The following is a 25,637-nucleotide window of genomic DNA, read 5'->3' as shown; positions in this document are numbered from 1 at the left end:
TTGTTCTCTCTCTCTCTCCTCCCCCACCCCGTCTTCTCTCTTTCTCTTAAAAAAAAAAAAAAATCAATACAAACATATTTAAAAAAACCAAAAACAAACAAAACCCAGGTTGCTGAGCCCAGCACAGGAGCTTGTGCACTTGGAGGGCCCCGGGAGGCTGCCGCTCAGCGCCGGGCGGGGGAGGTTAGGTTTCATTTCCAGCTCTCTCGCCTCTCAGGCCCTTCCCGGAGGAGTTTTGGTTCCCGGGCCTGGGCGGGGCGGGCAGCCGGGGGCGGAGCGCGCGGGGCATAAAGCGGGGCTGCGACGGGGACGGGGGCAGTTGCCGCACCGTCGCTCCGAGGGGCAGGTGAGTGTCTCCCTCCCGGGGCGCGCGCAGCCTCCAGCCAGCCTAGGGCTCCAAGGGGCGTTTGGGCGGCTGGCAGCACAGACAAGCTCCCCAGGGTGTGGGCGCTGGGCGGGGGCTGGGCATAATAAAAACAATCATAACGCTGAGGGTGTTGGCTGCGCCCAGGGCGCGCTTGATTGGCCTTCAGACCTGCCGGCTGCTGAGGCAGCTGGGTGACCGATCCAAAACAGCCCCGCAACCGGCGGCTTTCCTGCAAAAACCTTACACAGTATAGTTTCTCTTTCTTGCCTTGGCATACTTAGGCTGGGTTGAGGTGGCTGGCAGGAGAGAGACTCCTGGAGGGCAGGGACTCCTTGATTCAGGGATTCAGAATTCACTGAGTACCTTTCCTGTGCCGGGCACTATGCTGTTGTGACCCGACACTGCTGAAGAAAAAGACACAAAACTCAGAAATGATATCTAAAATCACGGTTGCTGAGACTTCGGGGGGGGCGAGAGAGACATGAAGTCCTCTGGGCAGTTGGATCTGTGCAGAGGTAAGCGTCCTGTCCTCAGATGGAAGGAAGGGCAGCCATGAGAGGGATACAAGAGAAACACCACCAAACCGTTAAAATGCGAACCGTGTTGGAGACACACAGTAACTCTGACCCCCAGTGGCTGGTGTTCTCTTTTACCGATTGGGAGCTTTTTAAATTGTAATACCTTCTGGCACATCCAAAGCCACAAGTCAAAGTAGTTGTCATTCCTGAACTGAATACGTGTCCATAGAGGACCTTAGCACCCAGCTAGACAAGGCATGCAGAGCCAGAGAGAATCCTGACCAGGAACAAAGCAGGAAGGGGGTATATTTATAAATACATGTCCAGGAACCCCCGAGCACAAGTCTTTCCAAAGGCATGAAGTGAGGGAATAAATTTACAAATTGCAAGATGCCATAGCGCTCTTTAAAACTGATCCCTTCCTGCATCACCTTTCTCCCTCTTTCCCATAAAAGGCATGTATCCCTGTCTTTTTTAACCTTCCCTTGCAACTGCACCAATATTGAAAAAGATTGCATAGCTCTTGGGGGAGGGTCCCATGCAAAGAGTAACAGAGAGCATCAGAAAAAAACAATTGATTCTGTGCCGTATTCATCTGTCTTAGAATTAAAATATTCAAGATTTGCAAAAAAGGATCCCAGGAACCATGAATTGGCTTCAAAGTGGCCCCCTTTTCTCCCCTCTGCATTTGCATCCAGATCATCACCTGGATGATCTCATTTATTTGCCCAGGTTTTGGTCTAATTGGTATGTTTTGCATGATTTCAAGGAGGTGGAGGAGAAGAGCTTTCCATTTCTGTCCAACTCGTCAAGTTTACATCCTTAAGGAAAAGGAAGGTACGTTGGAGGTAAATAGGTGCTTTATATTTTTTATAGCATTTATTTTAAATCAAAGGAGAAATATTTTTATTTACTTTTATCCACGATTATTAGATGTGTTAAATTTAATATTTAGAGACTTGTGGTCCCAGAAAAATATTCAAATGAATTTCAAATATATGCATATATTTTTTGGGGGGTGCAGTGGGAGTATGATAAATTGGTCAATGAAATGCTTTCAAAAATAAAATGAATAGCATTAAGATACACTTACGTGGGAGAATGGAACGAAAATATGAAATCAAGGACCAAAAGGGACAGAATAAATGACTTGGAGTTCATATATTTTTTAAACTATAGGTTTGGATATCAAATTACCATCATTAGATTCCTTCAGCTACGTTAGGATGAGTTCTATAATAACTTTGTTTTTAAATGTAAATTTAAAAAATACATCATAAATTTTATTCTTTGCTGCTATCTAAATTTATGGCGAAAAAATTTTGGGTGGTCAACCTAAAATTGTGACAGGAAATATCTAATTTTATAAAATCTTTTTGGGGTCAGGAAGCGTGTTCGTGAAGAACACTGCGCTGGGGCACAGCCTTTGTCTTCATCTGACATTTGCTTCCTTGGAGTCCTCCTGCCATTTCTTTTTCAGCCAGTAAAGAGTGGTGGGCTTAGTTCCATGATTGCATGTGCCCGGCTTCTGACTTGTGTTCACTCTGATCTGCTGGATTTTAAGCTGAACTGATACAGGAAGAAGATAATTCACTCTAAAATGGAAATTGCAAATCCTGATTCATCCAGTGGCCAGTTGCCAAATGGAAATGATGTTACGCCAGAGGAAAATCTGGAAACAGTAAGTTGCTGCCTGATTTTCATCACTATCAGTGTGGGTGTGAGCCGTGTACATTTCAGGGCTGCCCTGGTGCATGGCGATGCCACTGTGGCTGGAGAGGCCTGCTCCCTCACCTCTCCTGAAGATGTGGATCCTATGGCTTGGGCCATTCTTGCAACCAAATGTAAGACTTTTTGCCTTAGCTGATGCTAGTTGCAGTGCAATTTTGGCCTGGGAAACCAGGCAAGATGCTGGTTGGCTCATGTAGGAATTGGCTTGGGCCCTGAACCCTAGGAGCCCTGCATTACCAGATGCCCATGTCATGGTTCAGTCTCAAGCTGCAACGCTCTGCGGTGTCGTCATGACACGCCCTCACAGGGTAGCCATGTGCTGTCTTTTTCCCCAGAATCGCAACGTGTTTTTGTTGGGAACCACACTTGGCTTCTTGAATCAGTTGGGCCTAAATTTGATCCCAACACTAACACTTTCAGCGGCCTGATCTCAGGGTTATTCCTCCCTTTATAAGCCTGGTTTTCCATCTTTTGGGGGGGGAAATAATAGTATTGACTTTATGTGGCTGTTGAGAGGAGTGAATGCAGGTAGTTTGGGCGCTTAGAAAGACCTCTTGCTATTACATGTTTTAAAGCCACGGTTCACCAGCTTCTTTCAAGTTGACTCCCTTTTCGTGATCAATGTTATCAGTATTTTAAACAATATTAAAAACCACGTTGGAGGACATAAAAAAACAGAGAGGTCCACCCATCTTTCCAACTCCCTAATATAACTGTCTCTGGCCTGGCTGTAACTGGTAGTGTATGGGGCAGTAAGAATTCACACAGCTCACACCCACGTGCTTGGGAGAACCTTGGCCTTTTCCAGGCAAGTTGAACAGAGTGTGTCTTGTGATCTGGCAATTCTACTTCTAGGTTCTCAAAGTATGGTCCCCAAATGGGTGAAATCAGCACCACCTGGGATGCTACTATGCAGATGATGTTTGAAATGCAAATGAGAAATGCACCGGCACACACTCCACCCCCAGACCTAGAGAACAAAAAACTCCAGGAGTGGGGCCTTTAACATTCCAACTTCGCGCTAAAGCTTGAGAACCACAAACTCTCGCCCATGCCCCCAGGAGCCATGCTTCTAACAGAATAGTTTAGAAGAGCAAAACCCACAACCAACACAGGTGCCCACGGGTGATGGAACGCACGCGGAGACTGCGGTACTCTTATGCAGCAGAATTCTATGTAGTGGTGAAAAGGAATGAACTAGGCTTCCCGGCATCTGGGGGGCTGAGTCTAAAACACTGGTGAACCGAAGATTCAGGTCGGAGAAGAAACTTACAGTGTGATCCCATTTATGTAAAGTTCCAGAACAAACAACAATGAGCAATGTACTGTTTAGGGCAAGTTGGAGAGGTGGTACCACTGTGAAGAAGAGCGGATATGTGGGTATCACAAGCCTCAGGGTGGAAGGACCCTCTGAGGGGTGCAGGGGTAATAGGAGAAAGGTGACTGGGGAGGGGTGTACGGAGTGTCTTAAATACTGGGAAAATGTGTTTTCTTAGCCCCAGGGGTTGGCACGTGCATGTGTGTTCATCATGCATTGTTTTATACACTCTTGCAGATGGGTGATTAAAGAAACGAAAAGCCAAAAGAACCTTTAAGGGGACTGATACTGAGGCTGCTCCTGGGTGCATTGGGCTTTCCCTGGGGCAGTGTGCGCTACACCTTTCTTAGGTGTTGTTATGGAGAGAAATGGCACTGGGCACTTGTTTAAAAACCAGCGAGGGGGATTTTATTCAAGATGATTGCAGCAGGGGAAGGAGAGCGAGCTCAGTGTGGAATACAAGGACCACTGGGGTTTATGGCCCGCAGGTGGGATGAGAGAGAGGCGGGAGGAAGGAATACGATGAGGAGCTTGGTTAGGATCTAGGGGGTGGGGAGGAACTCGATTAGCCGTCAGAGGTGAGGCCTCAAAGGAGCCCCACTCCGGGTTGGCTGAGGGAGTCCTTGCCAATGTGTACCCCCTTTTCTGCTGAACTTTGTCAGTGTTCCCCTTATATGAAGTTTTTAATCATACATTCTGTATGGCAGTGGTTTTTAACCCGAGGCAGTTTTGCCTCTTGGAGACATTTTGGTTGTCACAGTTCATGGACAATAGTGAATAGAGGCCAGGGATTCTGCTAAATCTCCTGTAGTCTACAGACTTGTCTGGCCCGAAATAGAAGTAGCTTCTCACCATGATGTAAAGGAAATATTCTAGTAAAATTGATGTATATTATAACACATACACAAAAATAGGAATTAAGAAAGCAAAGGTAAAAGCTAAACAAAATTATTTTCTAATCTTCTTAATTGGGTTGTTTTCTTATTGTTGAGTTTTGGGAGTTTTTTGTATATTCGGGGTATAAGTCCTTTGTCAGATATATGCTTTGCAAACATATATATGCTTTTCTCCCAGATCATAGCTTAGCTTTTCATTCTCTTGAAAACATTGGATGTTTAAAAGAAGTTATTATTTTGATGAAGTCTTAATTTGTTGGTTGGTTCTTTTATGGATTCTGCTTTTGGAACCATATCTAAGAAATTATTGCTTGATCTACAGTCACAGAGATTTTCTTCTATGTTTTCTTCTAGAAGTTCTGTAGTTTTAAGTTTTGCATTTAGGTTTTTGATCCATTGTGAGTTAGGTTTTGTAAATGGCATGCTATACATATATATATATATATATACACATATATATATATATGTGTGTGTGTGTGTGTGTGTGTATATATATATATATGGTGGGTTGGTTAATTTTTTTTTTTTTTTTGCATGTTGATAATTTGATTATCCCAATACCATTTGTTGAAAAGCTTATTCTTTTTCCACTGCATCATCCTTGCACTATTTGCAAAAATCAGTTGTTCATATATGTGTCAGTTTATTTCTGGAATATGTATCTGTTGATTTCTTTCTCCATTTTTACACCAGTATCACATTGTTTGGGTTACTGAAGCTTTATAACAGTTATTGAAATATGGTAATGTTAGACCTCCAAGTTTGTTCTTTGTTTTCAAAGTCATTTTGACTGCCCTGGCTGGTTTGGCTTAGTGGATAGGGTGCCGGCCTGTGGAATAAAGGTTCCCGGGTTCGACTCCAGCCAAGGGCATGTACCTCGGTTGCAGGTTTGATCCCCAGCCCCGGTCGAGGCATGTGTGGGATACAACCAATTGATATGTCTCTCTCCCTCTTCCACTCTCTTTGAAAAGCAGTAGAAAAAATATCCTCGGGTAAGGATAATATAAAGTGAAGGAGTGGTTTAAAAAAGAAACAGTTTATTTTGACTGTTTTAGGAGTATTTAAACCATTTATATTTATTGTAATTGTTAATATTAATAATTGGGTTTGAAAAGATCATTTTTGCTATTTGTTTTCTATTTACCCTATCTGTTCTTCATTTGTTCTTTACTCTTTTTCTACCTTCTTTTGAATTCATCAAGTATTTTTTATTATTCCATTTTATCTTCTTTGTTGGCTTATTAAGTAGAACTGCCCTATTAAATATTATTAAGTGTCTGTAGTAAACATCATTAACTTATCAAGTCTACCTTCAAGGGATATTATACTAAAAAGAACCTTACAATGGCATGCTCTCATGTCTCCCCTCCCAGTCTTCATGCTGTTTTTGTCATGAATTTTAACTTTACCTGTATCATAAACCCACAATACATTGTTGTTTTTGTTCAAACAATCAAATATCTTTTAAATATATTTAAGTAATTAAAAGAGTATAGTAGTTACCATTTCCGGTGTACTTACCTTTGAGCAGATTAAGATTTCCATTCAGTGCCATTTTCCTTCTGCTGGAAGGAATTTAACATTTCCTGTAGTGCAGGTCTGCTTGTGATGAATTTGTTCAACTTTGGTGTGTCGGAAAGTCTATTTCACGTTCATTTTTAAAGGTATATTCAGGACTTTAAAAGTGCTGTTCCACTGTCTTCTCACTTGCGTTATTTCTGATGAGAAATCTGCTGAAATCTCACCTGTGTTCCTCTGTACATAACACGTCATTCTCTGGCTGCTTTAAACATTTTCTCAATATCACTGTTTTTGAGCAATTTGATTAGATTGATGTAGTTTATGTTTCTTGTACTTGGAGTTCATTGAGTTTCTTGGATCTTTGGGTTATAGTTTTCATCAAGTTTGGGAAAATTTTTATCTATTATTTCTTCAATTTTTTTTCTTTCTCTTCCTCTCCCACTTTTTTGATAACTTGAATAAATATATGTTAGGCCAGTTGAAGTTGTCCATCTTTGATGGAACATGACCTATAAGCTGCGACAAAATTCTCATATTCTACCTCTTCCAGGGGCTCGAGAACAACCTGTACAGCCAGTACGAGGAGAAGGTGCGCCCCTGCATTGACCTCATCGACTCCCTGAGGGCCCTGGGCGTGGAGCAGGACCTGGCCCTGCCCGCCATCGCTGTCATCGGGGACCAGAGCTCAGGCAAGAGCTCCGTGCTGGAGGCTCTGTCAGGCGTCCCCCTTCCCAGAGGCAGCGGTAAGGACTTGCCCTCTCTACCAGTCAGCTCTGACTGCCATAACAAACTACCACAGGCTGAGTTGCTTACACAACAGAAATTTGTTTCTCACAATCTGGAGGCGAGAAGTTCAAGATCAAGGTGTCAGCAAGCTTGGTTTCTCTTGAGGCCTCTCCCCTTGTGCAAATGACTGTCTTCTTGTTGAGTCCTTACATGGCCTTTTCTCTGTGTGTGCACGTGTGGTGTCTCTTCTTCTTTTTATAAGGATGTCAGTCATATTGGTTAGGGCCCCACCCTTATGACCTTATTTAACCTTAATTACCTCTTTAAAGGTGGGCCCTGTCTCCAAATACAGTCACATTGGAGGTTGGGGTTTCAACATGTAAATTTTGAGGGGGACACAACTCAGGCCATAATACCCACTCATTGCACATTTTTTCTGTGGTTTATATGTAACCTGCAGTTTGTAGAAGGCCTTGAGTACATGCACATGGGTCCCCGGTCCAGAATTCTGTGCATGTGGGCATCTTTCCTGAGCCCCTTCCCAAGAGCTGACCCTCTCCCTCGGAAGTAAAGATTGGTTCTCTGGTTAGTGGTGCTGTTTGAGTTACAAGGCCAAAGATATCGGTGAGGGCTCATGGGATGCAGACAGACCTGAGATGGGTCTTGCCATGCTGTGGATGTGGAAGATGGGTGGGATGTGGAAGGGGTTTACAGTAAGGTGGCCTGGTGGGAGCTGTATGCCTTTCTGACAGGAGTGGTGTGTATATTAGGGGATAGCGGAGGATGTTAGCCTAAGTTTGCTGTTTACCACCTGAGCTGGTGACAAAACACTGGGATGAAGCAAAATGCTTAAAATGGTGGCTTTCAAGCATTAGGGAGTCAAAAATTGCCTCAGATGTATATTCAAAGTACATATTCCGGATGCCACCCCAGATATCATGTATCAGAATATCAGAGGGTGAGACCAGAACATTAGCCGGGTGAGCAGTCTCCCAGATTATATAAAACTGTGAGAACCACAAGTCTAAGGCCGCCATATAAGACTTTTAAGAGCAGAGTATGGAACTGATGTACACATGGCCTCCTAGGTATTGTTACAAGATGTCCCCTGGTGCTGAAACTGAGAAAACTTGGGAAAGAAGATGAGTGGAAAGGCAAAGTCAGTTACCGGGACTTAGAGATTGACATTTCATCTGCTTTGGATGTAGAAAAGGAAGTCAGGAAAGGTAAGTACCCATGTTCATTCATCCTCACCTATTCAGATACCATGTGAAGTGGGTTGGGTCTGCCTGCCACTGTTCCCACTCTGTCCTTTCTAGGCCTGCCCTGCACCCTTAGGAACCAGTCCTTCCTCCATCCCTCTCTCCTGCTTGCCCCAGCTCCCTTGTATTTTAGCTTCTTTTCCCTCATTAAGACCAGTGCTTTTGGACAGATTCTGACCTCAGTCATTTATTGCTTAGTATATAAGGTAGGTATCTGAGAATGATGTGAATTTTAAACTTTAAGGCTTGTCTCTGCATATTAAGTAATTTTTTTATTCAAGGGCTTCCCCATTCCACAGACCTGATGGAAGAGGAATTGGGGTGGGCCTTTTCCTCCAGAAGAATAGACGTGTTTACAGAATCCTTGTTTAGACTTAATTATGGCAGGTCCCAGTTAATGTAACCACAGAGATAATTTGATCAATTTGAAACATCCAAAGGGAGAAATCACACTTGAAGCTGATAAAGACACAGGAGTGACACAGTTAGTTGCTGATAAGTGTGATTAAGATGAATAGATAGCTTTTCCATATTTGACTTTAATTTCTTCCTAGCATGTCACATAATTAAGTTTCAATCATTTTGGGAAGGTACAAAAGTGACTTGTAGGTGTTGCTTTCAGAGGATTCACCATAATGGGTAACTTTCGTCCTAAGTGCTCTTTGTCTTTTCTTTTTTCCCTCTTCTCTAGCCCAGAATGCCATTGCTGGGGAAGGTGTGGGAATCAGTAGTGAGCTAATTAATCTGGAGGTCAGCTCCCCTCAAGTGCCAGATCTGACCCTGATAGACCTTCCTGGCATCACCAGGGTGGCTGTGGGCAATCAGCCATTTGACATCGGACGTCAGGTGAAACTTCAGGCTCCATCCTGACTTTGGTCTTGGGGGAGAAGGGAGGCTGCATTAGAGCAACCAGTGAATTCAGGGCTGTGGTTGAGGGCCGGATATTAAGAGGTATGAGTGGGGAATTTGGAGAGCATGACGGTTGTAATTTCCTTCATCAAGTCAGTGGAGGCTTCTCTGGAGAGAGTGAGGCAGACAGGCAAAATTGGAAATATGTTTTATATGTTTTCCATTTTGCACAATGACTCATTTTTGGTTATAGTCACATTTTGTGGCATGTCTAAACTGGCATGTATTATGGAAGGGTCTTATGTGGGAAGACAGAGCATTAGAAACAATGTGATATTTTCATATCAACGATTCTCACCCTGTGGATTAATGATTTGGGGAAGAGTCAAGCAATTTTTGTGACAACTTGTTTTTTCATGACCGTCAGATTTGGGGCTTTAGGAGATGGTGAATGAGTGAAAACCTTGGTTTTCCCTGACTCCTGAGCTCTTTCTGCCAGACAACTTAGTTTCTCATAACTCTGGCTCGGAAAGTGCCACCAGGCTTGTGGGCTCATTTTTTGGATGAGAGGATACCCCTGGGACTCCAAGGGCCTAAAGCAAGTACAAGGTCAGGACCTGTCTTAATTCTCACACCTCTCATTTTCTTACAGATCAAGACGCTCATCCAGAAGTACATTCAGCGTGACGAAACCATCATATTGGCAGTGGTGCCCAGTAACGTGGACATCGCCACCACAGAGGCACTGAGCATGGCTCAGGAGGTGGACCCCGAAGGAGACAGGACCATAGGTAAGAAGAGGGGAAAACCGAAAAATGGAAGGTGGTCTGACAGTAGAGAAGCATCCCTTGAATCCAATGGGTGTTTGTTGGCACACACTCAGGGTGGTGCCCCTGCACCAAGCAGATGAGAACTGCTAAGGGGTCAGGTTTGGTGCCCACTGAGGCCAGATGACATGGGTCACATTGACTCTTGTTGACCCCGAGTTGGCTCATCACCATTGTCTACCTGCTTATAGAAGGCATGGTGAGCTCAGGGGGTGGGACAAAACCAGAAAGCAGTTATGTAGTTAACAATGAATTTGAGGTGGGAAGAAAAGGAAGGACATTGTGACACATGCCACAACATGGATGAACTTTGAAAACATTTTGCTGAGTGAAATAAACCAAATAACACATGTATTAGGTTCCTAGAGGAGTCTAATTCATAGAGATAGAAATTAGAATGGAGGGTGCCAGGGGCTGGGAAGGGGGAATGGGGAGTTAGTGTTTAATGGGGACAGAGTGTCAGATGGGGGAGATGGAGAGTTCTACACCTTGCCCCTGGGCTCTGCAAGGCCTATTGTCCGCCCTCAAGCAAGGTTGGGAGGAAGCTGGTGGCCAGGAGACTTTGCTCCCCCAGGTGGGTGAGCTGTCCACCCCTCACTCCAGTGAAGCTGTGAGCATCCTGATTGAAAGCTCTGGTTCACAGGGATCCTGACGAAGCCCGACCTGGTGGACAAAGGTACCGAAGACAAGGTAGTTGACGTGGTGCGAAACCTTGTCTACCACCTGAAGAAGGGCTACATGATCGTCAAGTGCCGGGGCCAACAGGACATTCAGCACCAGATGAGCCTGTCCAAGGCTCTGCATAAAGAGAGAGACTTCTTTGAGGACCACCCATATTTCAGGTATGCCCAGCTCTGTTTTCCTGTCAGAGCCAAACGAAGGACCTCCATCCTTCCTGGGGAAAACTGCCCCTTTCCAAAAGCAGATATTGGGGTATATGTGTGAGTATGTTTGTCCCTTGACACTGACTGTGGGATTTGCCTACAAGAATAATGGGGGAATTCACATGCATGGCAAAAAAAAAAAAAAAAAACTTGTAAAAAATCAAATTAAGGAGTGAGTTTGCTACAATAATTTAAATAGTATGGTGCTGGAACCAGAATAAAAACATAAATACAACAAATAGGAAAAAAGTACAAAGCCCAGAAACAGACCCAGATTCATGTATTTGATATATGATAAATGTGGCATTTCAAATCCATGGGCTATGTCACTTTGATTATTAATCAGTGGCACTGAGAAAATTATTTAATGTCTGGGGGAAAATGTTAAGTTGGGCCCTGAACATGTTACACCAAAATAAATATCGGTTGAAGCTTCTAGATGGAGAATTTAAAATCCCAGGATAAAGATCTTTCTAACCCTAGAAAAATTGAAAAGGCAAAAATTTTCAAAATGGAAAAAACCGATACATTGGCCAGATTTAAAATACTGCCAAGATGTGGAGTTGGCGGGAAAAGAGGAGCCTGGCTCTCTCCTGGCAGCTAGGCGCCTGCTGGCACAGCCTCCGCACTGCACTTGCTGCCAGGCCAATAAGATGTCAGTGGAAGGTGTTTGTGGGATGTTGAGGCTCCTTGTATGCGCACATGTGTATGAAGGTGGAGGCCCGGGCACGTTGCTAATATCACAGCCAGTTCTCCCAGAAGCCTGTGGAGAGGTCTTGTTCAGATCGACAGGTGTGTAAACAGATATTCATGCCCCATTGTGCACAGCAGCACTGTTCACAAAAGCTGAAAGGTGCCACAACTCAAGTGTCCGTGGATGGATGGATAAGCCAAATGAGGTCTATCCATGCAATGGAATATTCTCCTTAAAAAAGAAGGACACTCTGGCACCTGCTCTAACATGGATGAACCTTGAGATCATTGTACTCAGTAACTAAGCTGGTTATAAAGAGATAACACTGTATGATTTAGATGAGGTCCCTAGGGTAAGCGTATTCATAGAGACAGAGGGTAGGAGGGTGGGTCCCGGGGCTGGAGGAGGGGGATGGGAAGTTACAGTTTCATGGAGACGGGGTTTCAGTTTGGAAAGATGGAAAATTCCGGAGATGGATGGCAGAGATGGTTGCACAACATGAATGTGCTTGATTCCCCTGAACTGTGTGCTTAACAGTGGTAAAAATGGTCACTTTTAGGTGACGGGTACTGCACTACAAGGAGACGAATGGACAGGTGCAGAAGCTGAATCCTCGGTTTGTGCGTAATCTCACAGTAGGCGTGGCAACTCACGCTTCCCTGCCTTTTAGCCTAAAAAGTTTTTGCAATGTCGAACCCTGTAAGAACTCACTCTGGGAACACAGATTTGGACTGAGAAAAGGGCTTCCTTCCTCCAAGCAGCCAGGGTTTCAGTACCCGTCTGGGGAAGGGTGTGTCCCGGCGTCCAGTGTTCAGACCTCACACCTATGTAAATATGGGTCGGTACATTTTTATGAAGCCCTATACCGGTATGCATTACATATACTTATGCATGTGGTACACACAGAAGGGGGGGTGTGGGTGTGTGTGTGAGAAAGATGAAAACTTACCTGTAGGTGACTGTATTTTTGTAAGGATGCAGTTCATATACCAGCTGGAAGGGGTCATTGAATACCGTTTTTGAATGATCCAAATTGACTGAAACGCAGCCCTCATTCTATACAATCCGATTCTGAACACTGGGGTTACCTACCAACCACGGGACACTCCCTCCAGTTGGGAGTTGCTGGGTTTGCCGTGAATCCCCCAGCCGCACGAAGCCGGCTGCCCTTGTGGCCTCACCAGGATGGGCGTGCGCCCCGTCTTCTCTTGCAGGGAGCTCCTGGAGGAGGGAAGGGCCACTGTCCCCTGCCTGGCGGAAAGACTGACCACTGAGCTCATCGCGCACATCTGTGTAAGCACGTGGAGCGCTGGCCGCTCACTGGGTGGGACCCTGCAAACACGAACCGCACCGCGGCGACGGCTGAAACCCAGCCCGCACGGAGCTCCTGGGCATCCTGTGCAGCCCCAGGCCCAGGTTCAGTGGGTCTGGAGTGCGGCCCGGCCCCCGTTCCTAGAGAGGGCCGGGGTCGTGTGTGGTGCTTGTCGGAGGACCACACATTGAGAGGGATGCTGGTAGACTGTGCCCACTTGGCTAAATTAAAAATCAAAACCTCTGACTGTGTTAACTCCCCTTTTCTCACTGCCAGCCGCTGTTGGCATGTCGTAGTAGTTGCGATGATCATATTGTTTCTTAAATTTCTCTGGTTCGTAAGGTTCTTTTCCAACCTGTCTGAACAGTCTCTTGCTTTTTCCCATTTTCAGCCCTTTTAAAGGTTTGTCTTTGCATGTATTTCTGTTGTGTCTTGAACCTGATGAATCCGGTATGGGAAGCCCGCTGTGCCTTGGGCTGGAATTGTGACAGGGAGCTTGTCTTGGAACGTGACCTGTGGGGACTTACCGAAGCCTGGGTTCAAAGGGGGCTCTTCCGGGGAAGGGCAGGGTTTGCATTCGCCAGAAACCTGGACGGGCTTCCAGCTTGAACCACTTTAGCTTTTCAGCTGGAGGTTTTGGGGACCCCTCAGCAAGTGTGAATTTGGGCAGCAAACCTGCTCGAGGTCTGGCTTGTGGTTATAGATTCTCCTTAGAGATTTTCTCGCCCCCTCCACTCGGCACCAGAGTGCAGGCGTTGCACGCGGTCCCCCAGGAGTGGGCTGGCGGGCAGGTTGTGCCTACCCTGCCAAGATGAGAGCCCAGCTGTCGGGGTCCCAGATTTATGTACAGAGAAGGTGCTTGTCCATTAAATTCTCACCTGGAATAAGCCCACGGGGATTTCTCCTTTGCCTCACTACCAAGGCAGGCTCTGAAAGGGGTTCAAGTTTTCTCTCCCACAGATGCCCTTGAGGCCAGATCCTGCCTCACTGCTGCTTCCCTCTCGCATCCGTGGGCACCCACAGTCACCTGGCTTTAGCTGCTGAGTGTCTGTTATACACCTGCCAGCTCACTGGCACATTTGGAGGGGTGCTTGTGACATGTTAGCCATTGTTTTAATTTTTTTATTTTTTAAATATTTTTATTAATGTCAGATAGAGGAAGGGAGAGGGAGAGAGAGAGAGAAACATCAATGATAAGAGAGTCACTGATCGGCTGCCTGCCGCACGCCCCCTGCTGGGGGTCGAGCCCACAACCCAGGCATGTGCCCTGACCCGGAATCAAACCATCAAACCGTGATCTCCTGGATCCTAGGTCAACGACGCTCAATCGCCCAGCTACACCAGCCAGGCTGGCCGTCCTGTTTAGACGTTGCAGTGGCAGGCTGAGCCACTTGTGCAGTCCACCCTATTAATGTTGTTAGAGAGAGCCACAAGTCCCCGATAACTTTCCATCTCTGAACCACAGCATGGAGGTTGCTGAATCTCAAATTGTTGCAACTGCCACTTTTTCAGAACCCACTAGACAAGTGGCTTTTACAGGACCATGCCAAGTGGCTGCCTGGCGTGGCTCTGAGGCTGTCGGTGCAGGCGCAGGAGAGCGGGCAGGCCGGGGTGGAAACCAGTGCCCTCTCTCCTGCACAGTCTTTCTAGAGGAAGCCCAGCTGCCTGCACCTTGCAGAGGGAGGCCTGGGCCCTTCTTTTTATTTTCTGTTCATATTTCTGTCTTTCCATTACTTTCTCTCTCTGTTCCCCAGAAATCTCTGCCCCTGTTGGAAGAAAAAATAAAGGAGAACCAGCAGAGTGTATCAGAGCAGTTACAGAAGTTCGGCATGGACGTACCGGAAAACGAAAGTGAAAAAATGTTGTTTCTGATCGACGTGAGTATTGGCCGTAGCATCACGTTGAAGAATCACACCCTAAACGTAGGAAAGGGGCCAGTGCCTTACGCGCTTCTTTCTCCCCTGACCGCTGAGCACTGGAAAGGGGCCGGGGTGGAGGCACAGGGCCGGGGGCCGGGAGGGTGGTCTCATTGCTCCTCGGTTCTTCATTGTGTAACTCACCCAAGACCCCGAAGGCCGTAAGGGGGGAGGGGCGGCCTGGTGCCCGAGCCTCCCCTTCCCGATCACCCACAGCGGCCCGTGGGCAGCCGGCAGTGTCTCTCCCCCCTCAGCACACACATGCTCTCCGGCCCCTCGCTGCTTGCGTATGAAGTAGCGCCGCTTATGTTTCCTCTCCACAGAAAATTAATGCATTTAATCAGGACATCCTCGAGCTAATACAAGGGGAGGAATCCGTGGGGCCCGGCAGCTGTCGGCTCTTCACCAAAATCCGGGAACAGTTCTACAACTGGAGCCTTGTGATTCAGAGCAATTTCCAGAGAGGTGAGTCCGGGGCGCTGGCGCCAACCCGGCGTGTCGGGCTGAGGCGGGGGACACCCACATTCATTGCAGCATCAGGTGGGGGAGACGGGTGGTGAGTGAGGACGGTGGGAATGAGAAGTCGGGACAGGGGAGCCACAGTCGCTCTGTTCCACGTCACTGAACTCGAACCAGCGAGCGTCTGTTTCAAGGGACACCGAAAGATGCTTCTAGAAGAATCCGCCCGCCGACAGTGAGCGGGTCTGCGTGCCTGTGTGTCGTGTTCTTTGTGTTACAAATGGTGAAATGACCCGGAGGGATCTTGGTTAACTGGCCAGGCTCCTGAAGCCCGGTGTAGCTTAGTGACTTAATAGTCACTGCAGTGAAAAGAAAGAACTGTGTGCTAGGTGCCAACCTTGCATCATCAGATCCCCAAGAGCTGGAAAAAAGTAGAAGATGTGATCTGAAATTTATATTTTAGTAATTCAAGAGACCTAAAGAAGATCACATATTGGCCAATGATAAAGCTGTAGCAGCTGGAGGAAATCGCGAGGAATTTTGCTTTCCTTCAAGAAAGGGCCCCCAGGCTGCCATCCCTGGTTGGCTCTTCAAAAAGAGACAGCAGAGCCCTGCAGCGTTTTCCCCCACAGCCTAGTATGTTGAGAGTAAAAAGAATTCCTAAAGTTTAAAGGAAAATCTAAGTGGTTTTTAACTAGTAAACAGTAATAGAAAATCACACTAATATGACCTTATGTGACCGGTACGCTGTGGTCCCGTTGGATCTGCACATGGCTCCTGTTCACACGACAGAACACCAGTAAGTGATGCGTAGCTGATTCCAGATGGTGTTCGTGGTCAATCCTACTTTTTTTCTTTCTTTTTTTTTTTTTTTATTTTTTGGTTAATCTTCACCAAAGGATATTTTTCCGTTGATTTTTAGGGAGATGGGGGGGAGAGAAGCATTGATGTGAGAGAGAGACACAGCGATTGGTTGCCTCCCGCACAGGCCCGGACCTAGAATCAAACCTGAGACCCTTCAGTGTGCAGACGGACACTCTAACCACTGAGCCGCACCCGCCAGGGCGCAATCCTACTTTTTAAAGGCCCTACAGGACATAATATTCTATTATGATACAATTGCTTTGGTAAAAATCAAATTGGACTTGCAAAATGTCATGTTCAAGTAGCTTTTTAAGAACAGGCTTGCATTCACTGCTTTCTGGCTCCACACCCTGGCTCAATGCTTACCCTCTCAAGATGACCAAGGAAAAGTACATCGAGGTCTGTTTCTTTACTGCACCCCCTGATTATTTTTTGATTTGCAAATCAGATTTGACCTTTTTCCCCTTGCCACTCTGTGCTTTCAGAGGGACCCTCACAGGGTGTCGAAACACCCGTGACGTTATTTTTGTAAAATAACTCAGAGCTCTTCTTTCCTGCTGTAGGTTATGAAGACATTTTTAGAAAGGTCAAGAAATTTGAAAATCAGTATCGTGGCAAAGAGCTGCCGGGATTTGTGAATTACAAGGCGTTTGAGACCATCATAAAAGAGCAAGTGAAAACTCTGGAGGAGCCCGCTCTGGATATGTTGCACAGAGTCACCGGTGAGTCCTCGGGCTGGCTTTCAGGCCAGTGCCAGGTCTCGGAGCTCTCCCCGGGGTGTTTCCCAGCACCAGCTACCTGCTAACCCAAAAATAAAAGGCTAAAGTGAGAGGCAAGGGCATTTATTTGAGTTTAAAAACTAAGAAGAGCTATTCGGGAAACACAGATTCAGGCTGAAGCCCAAACCGTGTTCTGATTAGGAGACAAAGGCCAGGGGTGTTGACGAGAAAGGGAAGGGGACAGTTACACCCACAGAAGGAAGGCCTCGCCATGGGTGCAGATAAGCTGACACAGTGAGGCTAGTTCTAAACAATGTTTTTAATGTCCAGTCCACTGGGCATCATATCTGCCCTCTGTTACCCTTGCAGACAGGTCCTTAGGACACAGTGTTGCCCCAGCCCCAGACCAAAGATTATTCTGCCTGTTCTAACAATCCAAAGGTTCGAGGCGTGAGACCTGCCAGGCAGTTTCTCCATTTTCAGGGGGCTCCGTTCATATTATTCCTTTTACAAACCCAACCAGTTCTTTAATTCTCTGGACATCCCCTGGGTGTTCAACAGTTCACCTCAGTTCCCGCATAACTACCCGGAGTGAGCACAGACCGCACAGTCCAGGGTCTCGGTCCTGCAAGGCTGCCTGGCTTCGGGGCTGTCACCACAGCTCCCTCCTCAGGGGAGATAATTTGCTGGGACAGCTCACAGAACTCAGGGACGCACTCCCCTACCTTTACTGATTTATCATAGATTTTAAAGGATTTTATCATGATTATAAAGGAAGCAGGTGAAAGAGGTACATCGGGCAAGCTCCAGGGGTAGCCCAAGTACAGGTCCCACGGAGTTGGGGGCCACCGCCCTCTTGGCACGTATTTGTGCCACTAACCTAGAAGCTCTTGGAACCCTCCCTTTAGGAATTTTTATGGAGGCATAATCAGTTATCACATAGGCACAGTCAATTATTAACTCAGTCTGCATCACCCTTCGCTGCCCTTCTCCCCAGACCCTGGGAGGCGGGGGAAGGTGGGGCCGAAAGTTCCACGCTCCTAATCAAGGCTTGGTCTTTTTGGCAACTGGCCTCCATCCTTAAGCTACCCAGGGCCACCAGAGTCCCCTCATTGCAACAAGAGATGCTCCCACGCCCCAGGAAGTCCTGCGGGATCTAGGAGCGGTGTCAGGAACCAGGGGCAAAGACCAAATATATATGTCTTAGGACATAACACCTCACTCTGCCCCGCTGCTGTGGCTTACCTTACAGTCTCATTAAGAGATGTATTTCCAATAAAAGTGTACCTTTAGGCTTAATAATTATATATCCAGTCTGTCACTGTGTTCTGTTGACCAGTTATGCCCTCTTAATGCACTCCTGAAGAAAACATGTTGTTCTTAGAGCCTTATAGTCATAGAAGCAATTTTTATTTATTTATATATATATATATATATATATATATATATATATATATATAAACTTTTGTTTTAGAAAGATGAGATGTGGAGTCAGTGAAAGATTTTCAAGCAATAAGATGCTGTACATCATATTAGGATAAAATTCTTTGAGGAAGTCAAGTGGAAATAATAGGTTTCAAAAATCAAGAGTGCAAATTTTCTGACTTAAGAGCTTGTTCGTGTATTTTCAGATAGATGAGGTGGACGTTTAGATCTCGTTGGTGCATGTGAAAGAGTGACGGGAGGTTTTACTGTAAAATCCTGATACATTTATAACTTACTAGAAATCATAGTCTTTGCAACTATTTACACTTAGGATGAAAACTTTAAATGTCACATAAGTCTGCCGGCAGACACTTAGGTTTAAAATTCTTCTAGGGAGTTCTTGAGCCAAAAAGCACCCCTTCCTCCTCAGAGGAAAGAGGGGAGGAGTGGATGGAGGCTGAGCGGGATGGAGAGCGCTCTTGTCCTTGTGGTTTTATCCCCTGACTTTGTGCAACCAATAAAGGTGATGAGTGGTCCTCGCACTACTGAACTTCTTTGTCTTTCTTCCGTCAGATATGGTCCGGGTAGCCTTCACAGATGCTTCCAAGAAAAATTATGAGGAATATTTCAACCTTTTCAGAACCTCCAAGGTAAAACTGACCATTTGTTATTGGGAAAAAAAAAATTAACTGTAACATATAGAAAATAGATTTCCAGGATTAAGACTGTTGCAACTTTATATGTGGAGAATCAAATTATGAAGCTTATTAGTGAATATTACTGATTATATTACCAGTGAAGTCTGGTTAAAAGCAATAAAAGACAGAGAGAGAGAGGGACACATCAGCATGAGAGAGACACATCGATTGGTTGCCTCCCAGTTGGGGCCAGGGATCAAGCCTGCAGCCGAGGCACGTGCCCTTGGCCAGAATTGAACCCGGGACCCTTCAGTCTGCGGGCTGAGGCTCTCACTGCCGAGGGAACCTGCTAGAGCAGCAGCGTGCTGCTTTCATTCAACTTGGAGAACCTGCTAATCTGTGGGCTTTGCGTACAACCTATTTTTCTCTGACCCAGGGATACACTTCTTGAGGGGAATTTTGTTGTGTTTCTCTTGTGCATTAGTCCAAAATCGAAGACATTAAATTAGAACTAGAGAAAGAAGCTGAGAAGACTATCCGACTTCACTTCCAAATGGAGCAGATTGTCTACTGCCAAGACCAAGTGTACCGGACGGCGCTACAGAGGGTCAGACAGGAGGAGGCGGAGGCAAACAAGAAGACTAAATCAGGCAGTGCGGTATACGAGCAAGACTCTTCGCACTGCTCTCTGGCTGAAATCCTCCAGCACCTGATGGCCTACTGCCAGGTGAGTCTGCGCATGTCTCAGAAAGGTGGTGTTTGTCCCATTTCCTGTCTTATTGTCTCCATAAGGTGGCCACCCACCAGCCAGGTCTGCCTTTCAGCCCTTGGTCAGCCTCCATGGAAGTTACTCAGCTTCAGATGACAAGAAGAGGCTGTGGCTCAGAGCCACTCACGTCTGGTGTTGACTGGCTGTGTGACCCTGGCCAGGTTCCTTAACCTCTCTGAGCCTCAGCTTTCTTCTCTGTAAAATGGTATCTCCCCATAGGTTTCTAGTGACTATTCAATGGGATGACTGCAGGTAAATCCCTTAGCGCAGCAGTGGGATACGGTGGCAGCTCGCCAAACAGAAGCCACTCATGGAGACATGTGCTTTGATTGCTACCCTGGATTTCAAATAACACGAAGGGTGACTGGTTTCGTCCTGGGAAGGCTGCACAACTCGGCTGAGCAGACCTTAGTTAGAACCGTTGAGATATGTAAAAATCTGGACAGGTAAAGAAAAGAGTAATCCCTTGCTTTACCGGGTGTCGCCGTCACCTCCCCGATGGCGTGCTGAAGGCCGTGCTTCTCAAACTCGGTCTTGTTGAAATCGGGGGGATCTCAGGTCTGAGCTGGGGCCGGGGCTGCATTTCTAATGGTGCCAGAGGGAGGCCGCGCTGCCGGACGGAGACCACGCTCCGAGCAGCGAGGCTCTAACCCAAGGGTCAAGTTCCGTTTGCACAAACTCTGGGTGGTGCACACATGTGGGTGAAGCCAGTGCAGGGCAAGACAGAAGGACACCCGTGCACCCGGGATTCCCCTGACTGCTCACCTGCCTCGTGAGCCTGTTAGAGTATGAGTGACAGTGGAAAATGGGTCCCCCACCCACCCGCTCGGAGCCATGCGGTCCCCTCCCCAAGTAGCAGAAGCAGTTCTCTATCAGCTTCTTGATAACCTCCAAGGGACAGCTTACGTGTGTGTGTGTGTGTGTGTGTGTGTGTGTGTGTGTGTGTGCATGCACTCACGTGCGCAATATATGTAATATGCAAATTGTGTGTACACCAAGGTTAGCAGAGTAAACTGGTCTGCATCTTGTTTCCTTTCCTGTACCTGGAGATGGTTCCATTTTAGTTTGCCTTGTTTTGTTTCATTGTGGCTGAGTCTCCCGTTTTATGGATGTAGCATATTGAGCCATTTCCCTATTTACAGACATAGTTTGTTTGCGGTCTTTTGCTGACACAGGGATGTTGCAGTGAATAGACTTGTTCCTACATCATGTATCTGGAGTTAGAAATGAGATTCTTGGTGTATCAGTTAGGGTCGTGCCGGGAAAACAGAACCAATAGGATATATGTAGATAAGAAATGTATTTCAAGGAACTGGCTAATGGGTTGTGGGGACTGGCTGGGCAAGTCCAAAATCTGTAGGAAGGCCGTCAGGAAAGACAGGCTGGAGATTCTTGGGCAGGAGTCAAAGCTGCTGTCTACAGGCAGGATTTCTTTCTCTGAAAGCCTTCAACTGATTGGACAAGGCCCACCCACACTCTCAAGGATAGCCTCCTTTATTAAAGTCATCTGATTGTAGATGTTAACCACATCTGCAGAATGCCTCGATTAGATGGAATAGCTGGGTACTATTGCCCGGCCAAGCTGACACGTGAAAGGGACTGTTACACCTGGGGCAGGGCTAGCACTTGCTTTATGCAAATACTACTTTATGCAAATACTACTTGCAGAAGGCCTGTTTCCTCCCACACTTGCCAATGTAGTCTTTACTAAAGTCGTCGGTTTTTTGACAGGATAGGTGAAAAAGGCATCTTGTTGTAGTTTGCATCTGCATTTCTCTTATTATAATGAGATGGACATCTTTTCATAGCATAGGAGTTATTTCTATTTCATTTGGTGAACTGTCCTTGCAGTCGGGGCTCTGATTTTAGTGTAGTGTTAGCCCCTGGGGGTCTGTGATGCAGATACTTTGGAGTTTGCCATTTTCCCTCTGGCTTTGTTTACCGTGGTTTTAGACCTTGCTGCAGTTTTCTAGATTTGTGGGTTGGATTTAAGAGTCCTTTTTTCCTGGGCTTCTGGGTTTTTTGTCATACTTCAAAGGGATTTGTCTCTCTGAGTTTTATAAAGTCTACGGTATTTTCTTCAAGTAACTTATTTCAATTTTCGTATTTAGACCTTTGATCCCTTTGGAATTATTTGGTGTCAAGAATGAGATTTGCTCCAGGTGGCTAATAGTTGTCCCAGGACAGAACCCCCCTTGTCCCTATTGATGGGCAGTACACCTGTTTTACACTCTCTCCCTGCGTTTGTTGGTCTTTTTCTAGATCCTGAATTCCGGTCTGTTGGTTGGCTGTTCGTATGTCAGCATCTACATGATACACTAGTAGATCTTTACACAGTGTTTAACTATCTAGTACAGTAAGGGACCCCCTATTGCCTCCCACTTCTTTTTTTCATATTGTGGTAAAATATGCATCACATAAAATTTGCTGTTTTACCATTTTGAAGTGTACGGTTCAGTGGCCTTAAGCACATTCACGTTGTTACACAGCCATCCCCACCGTCCATCTCCAGAACTTGTTTGTCTTCCTAAACCCAAACCCCATGCCCCTTAAACACTAACTCCCCACCACCACCACCACCACCATTCTACTTTCTGACTCTCTGAATTTTCCTGTTTAGGGACCTCATATAAGTGGCCCCATATAATCTTTGTCCTTTAGAGTCCGGTTTATTTCACTAAGCATAATATTCTCAAGGTTCACCCCTATTGTAGCATGGGTCAGAATTTCCTTCCTTTCTAATGGAGAACAGTAGCCCATGGTATGGATGGGCTGAGTTTTTTTACCCATTCCCCTGCCATGGCCGTCCAGCTGGTCCTACCTTGGGCTACTCTGAGTAATGCTGCTGGGGATGTGGGCGTATCACTGCCCACACTCCCCCTCTGTGCAGACATTTCTGCCTGTTGTTTGTTTCAGCTTTTATATAAATTTTAGAATGAGCTTGTCCAGTTCCTTCTGAAAAAAGACAAATGTTCGTATTCTCCCTGCGTTTACATTCACTCTACGGGTCTGCAGACAGTAAATCTTCCGTTTCCGAGGTCTCCATCAGGCACCGCAGAAGTGTTTTAAGGTCCTTTTTGTGCAGATTGTGCCCGTTCTTGCAGTTTATTCCCCACGCTGTTCTCAGCTTTGTCCCTGTGCGAGGGAATCTCCGCTTCCCGTCTGTCTCCCGTTTGCCGCCGGTAGATGCGGTTTCTGTCCGTTGTTCCACACCTCGTGTCCATACTGATTCTCCCTTGTCTGCAATAGCTCGAGAGTTTTCCCAGTGAACTCACCCCTCTACAGATGGTGGAGGTTTTCCACTCCCTCCCCCTTCCCATTTTATACCTCTCACTTCCTTTTCTTGCCTCGTCGGGTCCTTTTGGTGCAACTTGAGACAACAGCGAAGCTAATAGGCAGCCTTGTCTTGTCTGGGATGTTAATGAGAATTCCACTTTTCCCCTTACTTGTGATCAGATCACTGGCTCAGATCAAGGTGTCGGCAGGGCTGTGTTCCTCCTCGAGGCCCTAGGGGTGAAGCTGTTCCTTTGCCTGGTCCAGCTTCTAGAGGCGCCCACACTCCTTGGCTTGTGGCCCCTCCGTCCTCACAGTCAGTACTGTAGGCATCTCTCTCACTTCTGCAGTCACACATCCCTCTGACCCTCCTGTCCACCTTCCTCCTTCGTATTGGACCCACCAGATTATCCAGGACTGTCTCCCTGTCTCAAGTCAGCTGATTAGCCACCTTCATTCCATCTGCAGCCTCAACTGCCCTTTGCAGTGGGCGCTAACATGTCCACAGATTCCATGATTAGGACGTGGACATGTTTGGAGCCATCTCTGTCCCATGGGCACGCATCGTTAAATGACTTGGACTTCCTTGGGCCAGTGATTTGTACAGTGTCCTTGTGGGCACTGGGGAGAGATCCAGGGGATCTGGTTTTCACAGCTTGAAAATTTCTTCTCGGCTACCAAAGAGAGACTTTTGTGTAAACTTCGCCCATCTGCCCAGCCGGTGTGGCTCAGCAGTTGAATGTGGACCCATGAACCAAGAGGTTGCTGGTTCGATTCCAGGTCAGGGTTGCAGGCTTGATCCCCAGTAGGGGGCGTGCAGGAGGCAGCCAACTGATGTTTCTCTATCTCTCGCTCCCTCTCCCTTTTCCTCTCTTTCTAAAATCAATAAAAACATCTTATAAATAAATAAATAAATAAATAAATAAATAAATAAATAATAAATTTGGCCCACCTGTGGGATTCTCTGTGCGGCCCCTCCTCGATGCCCCAAACCCACCCGGCCAGGAGGCACGTCTGCCACCGGCCCTGCTCACCAGTTCGACCCCCTTCAGGGAAGAGGAAAGGAGATCCTGCTCCGTCAGACACATGCTGCTCCCGCTCCGTCCGGCCTCGGTCCCCTCCTGCCACGTCACTTTGTCTGACCGCCATTGCTCCTGTGACACGTGGGTCGGGGTGATACAGTACCTGTGTCTTTCTTCCACCAGATCTTTGATGTTTGGGATGAAGTGTAGGAGAACCAGGGAGTGACTCTGGCTGCCGTGTTTGTACCAGAAGTCTCGAAAGAGTCTTCGGGTGCCTCCTCTTGTCACTCCAGATATTGGCTGTTCCTTTCAGTTCGTGTCCTTTCTCCAACATCAGACCTCAGTGTCTGTGACCCCCAGCATCCCTCCTGAACGCCTCCTATCAGCCAGTCCCTCTTGTTTCCTCCCGTTCCTGTTTGGGGACAGGCCACCTTCCTGGCTCACCCCCCTTCTAGAACATGTAGCACGTGGGCCATCTCCACGTCGCTGACCCTCTGGATTCAATTCGCTGAGTGCTTATTCCATGCCTGGCGTCTTTCTAAACTTGCACCTTTTAACCGTGAGGCAGGTGCTGATATTTTACAGAGAACAAAACCGAGGCACAGAGAGGTCCCAGCACTGCCTCAGGACAAGTATCTGTGAGCATCCTGCGAGGTCACCTGTCTTAGGAAAGAGGAACTTCTCACTATCAGGTGGAATTGGGGGTGAGGGAGAAGGGTCAGCACTCCCTCTTAACCTGCATAGATCTCCTGGGGTCCCTTCTGTGGCTTTTGACAGCCTCGCCTCTGTTCTGCTAAATCATCTTAGTGTCGATTTTTTAAAAAGTCATAAAATCTTTCTGGCAGAGTTACAAGTAATTGGAAAGTGTCGTTTTTGGACCCTGTCCATTTACCTTTCTGGCGCACCTGTTACCCTCTTCGGTCAGAAACGACCGTTCGATGGTCGGGACAAGCCGATGGGGGTCTAGCCGACCCTTGACCACGGGCCGGCGCGCCCTGCGCTGTGGGGCGGTGCAGGGCCCCTCGCCTCCCTTAGCGCAGAGGCCTGCGACCTGCCGGTGCTCAGGTGGCGAGGAGGGAGCCTTCCCCTTGCTGTGTGCCCTCAACCCCTCTGTGGACCTTTCCTTCCAGGAGGCCAGCAGCCGCCTGTCCAGCCACATCCCTCTGATCATCCAGTTCTTCATCCTGCAGTCGTTCGGCCAGCAGCTGCAGAAATCCATGCTCCAGCTGCTGCAGGACAAGGAGAGCTACGGCATGCTGCTCAGGGAGCGCAGCGACACCAGCGACAGGAGGAAGTTCCTGAAGGAGCGGCTGTCACGGCTGACCAAGGCCCGCCACCGGCTTGCCCAGTTCCCGGCCTGAGCGGCCGCTTGCTTTCCCCGAGGCCTGCCCCGTGTTAGTTGTCAATGCTCGTTCCTTCTTGGGAAGGGGCCCAGTAAGAAGCTGTGGGGAGCAGAGTGGTCCCCAGCCTCAAGGGGAGGATGTGGTTTGGGGGGGGGGGGTGATACCATCTTCCTGCCTCCCAGACTCGCTCCGCTGTCCTCAGCGATGACCTTCTGCACCCCGAGGCCTTCGGATTAGCGCCACGTGTGTGAATGCTGTAGAAGTCACACCTTATCTCTTTGTAATAAACTCTTTTCTAACGGAC

The 25,637-nt window shown here is 47.1% G+C and overlaps 1 protein-coding gene across 2 annotated transcripts; it reads left to right on the top strand.

The window, feature by feature from the left end:
• The first annotated feature begins 166 nt into the window (after positions 1-166).
• MX1 (MX dynamin like GTPase 1) lies at positions 167-25,637 on the top strand. Of its 2 annotated transcripts, none has more exons than XM_081138672.1 (15): positions 167-346; positions 1,655-1,722; positions 2,450-2,566; positions 6,902-7,094; positions 8,166-8,303; positions 9,031-9,185; positions 9,841-9,979; positions 10,659-10,857; positions 12,808-12,886; positions 14,660-14,782; positions 15,145-15,286; positions 16,708-16,866; positions 18,862-18,938; positions 19,411-19,653; positions 25,121-25,637. In XM_081138672.1, exons 3-15 carry the CDS (start codon positions 2,486-2,488, stop codon positions 25,349-25,351), a joined length of 1,959 nt encoding a protein of 652 aa, XP_080994798.1. In that variant the 5' UTR covers positions 167-346; positions 1,655-1,722; positions 2,450-2,485; the 3' UTR covers positions 25,352-25,637. The 2 variants fall into 2 exon arrangements, with proteins under 2 accessions (XP_080994798.1, XP_080994797.1); XM_081138671.1 differs by having other exon boundaries at positions 250-346; positions 1,655-1,733.

The sequence above is a fragment of the Miniopterus schreibersii genome (genome assembly GCF_964146895.1).
Source record: "Miniopterus schreibersii genome assembly, chromosome: 5".
Taxonomy (NCBI): Eukaryota; Metazoa; Chordata; class Mammalia; order Chiroptera; family Miniopteridae; genus Miniopterus; species Miniopterus schreibersii.
This window is presented reverse-complemented; position numbering and strand designations above follow the sequence as displayed.

Excerpts from the sequence above, each read along its gene's own strand:
- MX1 (XM_081138672.1), top strand. The coding sequence starts at position 2,486 with ATGGAAATTGCAAATCCTGATTCATCCAGTGGCCAGTTGCCAAATGGA. Across the intron at positions 2,567-6,901 it reads CAGAGGAAAATCTGGAAACA|GGGCTCGAGAACAACCTGTA; the intron begins GTAAGTTGCTGC and ends TACCTCTTCCAG. Across the intron at positions 7,095-8,165 it reads CCCCCTTCCCAGAGGCAGCG|GTATTGTTACAAGATGTCCC; the intron begins GTAAGGACTTGC and ends ATGGCCTCCTAG.